The 7,500-nt window shown below is 36.5% G+C and overlaps 1 protein-coding gene across 1 annotated transcript in view; it reads left to right on the top strand.

Annotated features, from left to right (window-relative positions):
* Nucleotides 1-4,786, top strand: part of mnd1 (meiotic nuclear divisions 1 homolog (S. cerevisiae)) — a 29,219-nt gene extending 24,433 nt beyond the window's left edge. Inside the window, exon 8 of the mRNA XM_061984137.1 lies at nt 4,328-4,786. Coding sequence (XP_061840121.1) covers nt 4,328-4,434 — 107 coding nt within the window. The 3' untranslated portion in view covers nt 4,435-4,786. The remainder of the gene's footprint in view (nt 1-4,327) is intronic.
* The last annotated feature ends 2,714 nt before the right edge of the window (nt 4,787-7,500 follow it).

Here is a 7,500-nt window from a genome sequence, read left to right on the forward strand (position 1 = left end):
CGGAATTTTGGATTTTCATTTGTTGCCACTTCAAATCATCAAAATTAAATGAAATAAACATTTGAATGCATCAGTCTGTGTGCAATGAATAAATATAATGTACAAGTTACACCTTTTGAATGCAATTACTGAAATAAATCAAGTTTTTCAAAATATTCTAATTTACTGGCTTTTACCTGTATGTATATATATATGTGTATATATATATATGTATGTATATATATATGTGTATGTATGTATGTATGTATGTATGTATGTATGTATGTATGTATGTATGTATGTATGTATGTATGTATGTATGTATATATATATATATATATATATATATATATATGTATGTATGTATGTATGTATGTATGTATGTATGTATATATATATATATATATATATATATATATATATATATATATATATATATATATATAGCTCTGGTACAACTTTTGATTGATTGATAAATTGATAATTAGTTATTTGTTAATACTTTAAGTATATTTGTTGTTATAAATCAACAATAAATGATCTTCCGAGCTGATCTTTCATCCCAGACAAGTCTTACTACTACTAGTTTTTTGCCACACCGATGTGAAAAGTACAGGCGCAGCATTGCAGGTGGCGGGGCATGACACAGACGCTTCCTTTCAACACATGCCAAAAGTCCAGACTTTGAACTGCCGACTAGTCTTTAAATGGTAAAGGTCGTCCAAGTAAAACCAGAATTAATGACAGTCATTTTCACAATGGTTTAGTTATTGTGCCGTCATGTTATTTTCCACAACAACAAAAATGATGCCAATGATTTGAAAGGCTAACACAGGCCTGATTCTTTCCTCTGGATGTTCATTGGGTTTATGTTCAGCTTTCTTAAGATGCACAAAAACATTTCTCCAGAATGACGCACATTATTTGTTGTGTACAATGTTAATATATTGTAGCTGCCTAAGGCCTCACTTGGCTTTGAAGGTAAATGTATTTTTCATTCATTTTGACTACATTATATTACTCCATCTTCGTTGTTTGCTAAATTTGTACATGAGTTTTAGAATTGTACATTTTCTGTCTGCATCCTAAGCTATACAAGCACACAAAATCAATATTTACACTACTCGAATTTTAGGCCCAATACTTATATGGTTTCTTCATCACTCCAAGCAATGTTTGTAAGCTATTGCAGTGGTTCTTAACCTTGTTGGAGGTACCGAACCCCACCAGTTTCATATGCGCATTCACCGAATCCTTCTTTGGTGAAAAATAAAATGTTTTTTATTTTAAAATTCAAGACATAGTTATATGTTTTTGGTAACACTTTAGTATGGGGAACATATTCTAAGTAACAAAGACTTAATTTAGAGTTATTTGGACACTAGGGGAACATATTCTAAGTAATAAAGACTTAATTTAGAGTTATTTGGTTAGGGTTAGGGTTATAATAAGGCCATGCCGAATAAGGTATTAAGTACTTAATAATGACTGGTTAAAAGCCAATATGTTACTAATTTGCATGTTAATAAGCAACTAATTAATGGTGAATATGTTTCCCATACTAAAGTGTTACAATGTTTTTTAATGGTGCACAAAATGAACCGTGCATGAACATCACCTTGTTCAAACAACAAAACCAACACAGTGCATAAACTCACAACAAATTACACACCTGCAAACCAGTCAGCTGTTGCCGTATCCGTAATACGCTGATAGGGAGAAGTTTGTATTTACACGATGAGTCGGGTGTGTTTTGACCTCCGCCGAACCCCTGAGGCTGACTCACTGAACCCCTAGGGTTCGATCAAACCCAGGTTAAGAACCACTGTGCTATTGTAATGTAATCGAGTTAACGTCAATAGCATTAGCTAATATGCTAACACGTTTACAAGTGTCTGTGTTAGTATTCTGTTTGCATTGTTTCAGTTTTGTAAATTCACCAAAACGTCACCGTGGACTTACTTGAGTCTGTTTAGCTGAATAGAAACTAGCTTCTGCAGGTAGTGGGCCCATGATGATGACTACTGTTTTGTTTGATCAGCCGTTTTACTGCTGTGTTTCAGGCACCATTTAGAAACAATTAAGGTATGTAAGTAAACATTTACAAAATATTTCTGTGTAAATAACAAATTTCACAACGTGTATATTTTCAGCTTACAGTCCGGTGCAGCTAATATAATATGATATAATATCTGTGCTCAATAGTCCGGAAAATACAGTAGTAGCAACATTTGGATGGTATTTTGGTTCATTGTTTTGATATGGATTTGTTAAATCGCTTCATTTCGGTGTACACTTATCAGGTAGGGTAATACGATTTTGTATTTATATTTACATCTAATTCTAATTTTAGTTGTATATATATATTTTTTTTACACAAAAGTATTTTAGATGTATTATTGGTGGGCTATATTTTCCCTGTATTGGTAACAATCTCTAGTGTGGAAAAACTTACAGGAAATTTGATTTGCTTTGAGGTTATTTGTAGCCTCTGTAGTTTTTAATTGTGCTACAAAATGTATTAGGTTAGAGAAAATTCCAAAAAAAGGTCCTATTGTAAAACATGGGGACGCGCTGCCACATTATGTAATGTTTACAATTGAAACACAACACAGATTAAATTATAATTAATATTTTTAGAATATTTTCCACAAATACAGTATAAATAGTTGAACATGTGATTCATTCCGATCCAAATGTTATCTCATAACTATTACCAGTGATTATTTCCTTGAAAAAAAAGACTCCTTTCTGGGGAAAAAATATCGAAAAAAAAAAATACAACAACAAGCCAGTCTTTTGTACGACTCTTCAAGATGCGACTCCCTTCAGAAAACCAAAAGTGCCATCTCTACCAGACTGTCACACACTTTTCCTTAAACAACAGGACTCCTTTCTGAACGGCTCTTTGACAGGAACGGCTCTTCAAGATGCGGTTCCCTTCAGAGAGCCAAAAATCCTATTCCTACCACACTGTCACACACGTGAGATTGTATTGACAAAATTGATCCAATCTGTGGCAAGATAAACTGTTTTTAAGGTGAGATATACAAGGAAACACAAAAGTATGTAAAACGCTAAAAACTAACTACCCTGATGGACTTAATTACCATCAGATAGGACGTTGTTTGTTATGTTCCATGTTTGCCTGGATGTTTTCTTGTACCCTCCAAAAAAGACATCAAGTTTGTAGGTAGTAGATTTGAATTGAATAAAATATTATATTGCTTGAAGCACTTTTATAAAACATGGAACCATATTTGGTCATGTCAAACCTCACTCTAAGACAGGAGAACCATGTAATTTGACAAAACTATTTGATATAATGAAATAAAAGTTTATTCAAGGCCAGGCATGTTTATATATTTAGATCACAAATCGTACACGAGACAAATTCAAAGTGCTTCACAGATGCATACAATTACAAGAAGGCAAATAAAATCATAAATAAAATTAAAATAATCATTAATGAATTTTAAAAAAAATAGTGCAGATAAAAAAAAAAATGCAGAGCTAAAAATAAGGGTTTTCGGCCTCGATTTTGACACGACCAAAGTTGAGGCCTATCTTACCTTACCAACTTTTCGAAGCATAAAACTGAAACACAGCCTGACTTTCAGCGGTTCTCAGAGCCCTAGATGGTTCATGCAGCTCTAACATGACATAGATTCACTTTTGTAACAGAGGCCAGGCAGTTTTAGCTCGGTAGCTACCACGCTCTTCTTTAAGGTGAACGACCCAGGCTCGAATGCCGGGCGGAACAGAAAGCATGGACTGAACCACATGGGTTTCACTTTGACTGTGACCATGAAAAGACTTGTACACCAGAAGAGCTGTTAAAAGTGTATTCTCTGAGCAACAGGAAGCCAGTGTAGTGACCTAAGCAATGGACTAATATGGTCATATTTTCTAGTTCTAGTCCGGACTCGAGCAGCAGCGTTGGGAATGTATTACAGCTGTTTTATAGCTTGTTTAGAGAGCTCAGTAAGAAAGCCATTTAAACAGGTATATCATCTTTTTGAAAAATGAATCAATTTTTAATTCATTAAAAACATATAGTACTGTGCGCCAACGATTTGGCTTTAAAGTAATTTTTATTCCAACCATTGAAAAAGCTTCGGTGGTCCATTTCCCTTCCTAAATCTGTTCACAAACTCCAACCGTGTCCTGTTTTTGTCAAAATAACTCCACGTTCACTATAAATGCAGACGGCAGCTGCCTCAGTTTGGTCCGTTCCTGTACTAAACTATCACGCTGTAGTCTCAATAACACTCTTGAAATCCCAGAATGGCCGTTCAGTAAGACCTTGCACGTCTCCTGTGGCAAACCTTTTCATTTGTGTTTCCAGACAATGTTTTCGCCATAAAGTCGTGGACGAAGAAAAAGTTTGCGTTTGATGACAGCCGCATCAATAAGGCCTTTGGGATCCCAGAAGACTTTGACTACATGGACTGACTTTCCACCTTTTGTTTTTGTTAAGTTTATTTCCTGTAAATAATTTCTATTCAGTTGGGTGCCAGATGGATTTCATCAGCCGATTATTTGACTGCGCTGCAATTGCAGACGAGAGACTATTAGTGGTTGTGCGATGAAAAAAAACAGACTTTGAGCGCACCTGTTTCTCCATCAACCGTTTGATCTATTGTCTTATTTAGAAGGTAAAACAAACTCTGGTATGTTTGTTGTGCTCGTACAATTTTTTGGGGAAAAAGTGTACACAGGTTTGTCAGAAACCTACAAAGCAATCAAACAACCAGTCTGAGGAATCGGTCTTGGTCGGGTTGTGAATAAACTCTGTGCAATTCGGTTTACAGATTCTTGTACCAGTTCGGTAAACATTTTTTATATGAGCAGAAAAAAATAACCCGTCCACAATGACAACAACTCACTTGATATTTTCTACCTCAGTGAAATTCAATGCGGACCAGAGAAGTTTCAGGTTTACCCACTAAGCTCCTGAAAAGACTAGTGTATCTACTCAAGGTGCTCGTCTGCTCCAAGGTTCTGTTTTTGTCTCGTGTTATCTTTCCCCCTCTGCGTGTTTGCACTTTTTTTCCCCCCCATTACTGAAGCTGCCGAAAAAGAAAACTGTTGTTTAGAGATAACTCTGCATATCCTGTCTGTAAAGATAATGCCTTGAAGCCAGTTTGCAACCACACAGCGGTCACGTTTGTTCGTACAAAAAGTGACGCAATAGGAGAAACATGTCAATAAATGCCTGAGTGCAAGTTTGTTTGGACACACCCACCCAGCGTAACGCGCGTGTATGTTCATGTGCGTACCTGCACAACCTGTCCTGTCTCTTGATGCGTGCTGAAGGTATTGACTCCAGAGAAAGCATACCTAAAAGCTTTCTCTTAATCTCGTATCTCACCCAAGTGAGTACAGCCCTCACCTTTCCTGGCGAAGGTTATGTAATCGTCGCCATTGGTTTGTTATCAGTCACTTTTATTGTCAATTTTTCAAAATGGGAACTGGGAAAACCGGGAACATTTGGTAAATCAGATATACAAACATTACAGGATAATGTACAAAAGTGTGTATTTCGCAAAATGGGCGGATTTTACTGATTTTTTAGGAAATGCTGCAAATGGAATAAGAAGCATATCATTTGATTTTGGGCCTAATCCGGATCATTTTTACTACATTACATTACGTTTATGTTTCTGTGTGTGTGTGTATGCGAGAGTGGCCCGACAGAGATGAAAACAGTGGATGAGTGACAAGAGTCCATTTCATTCATTCGGCTATAAACATACTTGCCAACCCTCCCGAATTTTCCGGGAGACTCCCGAAATTCAGCGCCTCTCCCGAAAACCTCCCGGGACAAATATTCCCCCGAAAATCTCCCGATTTTCAGCCGGAGCTGGAGGCCACGCCCCCTCCAGCTCCATGCGGACCTGAGTGAGGACAGCCTTTTTTCACTATGGGAGGACAACAGGGTGACGAGAACTAAATCATCCAGACTAGAGATAAATTATATTATTATGTTTATCTTACCTAAAAATAAATATATTTATTAATTTAAAAAAAAAAAAAACTAAATACATTTGTACTATATTTTGCTAAAAACATCAAAAACATTTTTTTTGTATTTTGTCTGACTCCTTATTACATCCAGCCATAGAATTATACTGGTACATTAAAATAAACATATTTGAAATAATACATTTTAAATTATCATAATAATTCATTTAAAATGACCATATTTAATTATTAAAATAATTGCTTGTTTATCAACAACTTTAGCATTTTATTCATTACATTTTTAAGCTCTCAGAAGCCAATTTATGTTATGTTCCTTAATATTTATTTATGCAAGTTTGAAGTATCAATTATCTAAACACAGTTTTGTTTGCATATTTTCAGGATGTAGATATATATATATATATATATATATATATATATATATATATATATGAAATACTTGACTTGGTGAATTCTAGCTGTCAATATACTCCTCCCCTCTTAACCACGCCCCGCCCCACCCCCCACCTCCCGAAATCGGAGGTCTCAAGGTTGGCAACTATGGCTATAAATAGCTCAGAAAAGTTCATGGCAGATTTCTATTTAACTTTCAGGAAATTTGCATGTTCTCCCCATGACTGTGTGGGTTCCCTCCGGGTACTCCGGCTTCCTCCCACCGCCAAAAACATGCACCTGGGGATAGGTTGATTGGCAACACTAAATTGGCCTTAGTGTGTGAATGTGAGTGTTAATGTTGTATGTCTATCTGTGTTGACCCTGTGATGAGGTGGCGACTTGTCCAGGGTGTACCCCGCCTTCCGCCCGAATGAAGCTGAGATAGGCTCCAGCGACCCTAAAAGGGACAAGCGGTAGAAAATGGATGTATGGATGAAATGTGCAAAATGGGATAAAGATCAAATCATTACGTTTTGGTACTGAGCCGGATAATTTCCTCACCTTCCGTTATCGAGCTTCATCTTCTGAGTGTTGATGCCTGCGGCCCAACCTCAACTCGAACAAAAAAAGTGGATGACTCTCCACTCGGTTTCTTTCACTGCACTATAGCTAGCTCAAAAAGTTACAGGCGGATTTCAGTTTAACCTTTCGGAAATGTCCGAAATGGATAAGGAACACGTGATTGCTTTTTAGGGCTGATACGGTGGATTAAGGGCGTTTTACTGTTACGCTCTGCGATTACTTTTCTTGTTATGACTACGTCTTGTAAATGGATAACACTATAGAACTTGAACTTGCGTATACTTTAGAAATATAGATTTATTATCCACTGAAAATGAGTCAACACACTGCTATTATTGTCCAAATAGCTGGCGACACACGTGACTAGCAAGACCATTGTGCCTTCCCTACAGTTAAGCATAGTAGTGCTATGTTCTGCATGGGACTGAACGAGTTCTGCCGACACTAGAAAGCTACCGTCCGTTGGAAGGATTCGGGAATTTCAGCATGTACTGTGATATTGTGAGTTTGCATGTGTACAAACCCCGTTTCCATATGAGTTGGGAAATTGTGTTAGATGTAAATATAAACGGAATA

Source organism: Nerophis lumbriciformis, linkage group LG25, assembly GCF_033978685.3.
Source record: "Nerophis lumbriciformis linkage group LG25, RoL_Nlum_v2.1, whole genome shotgun sequence".
NCBI classification, from domain to species: Eukaryota; Metazoa; Chordata; class Actinopteri; order Syngnathiformes; family Syngnathidae; genus Nerophis; species Nerophis lumbriciformis.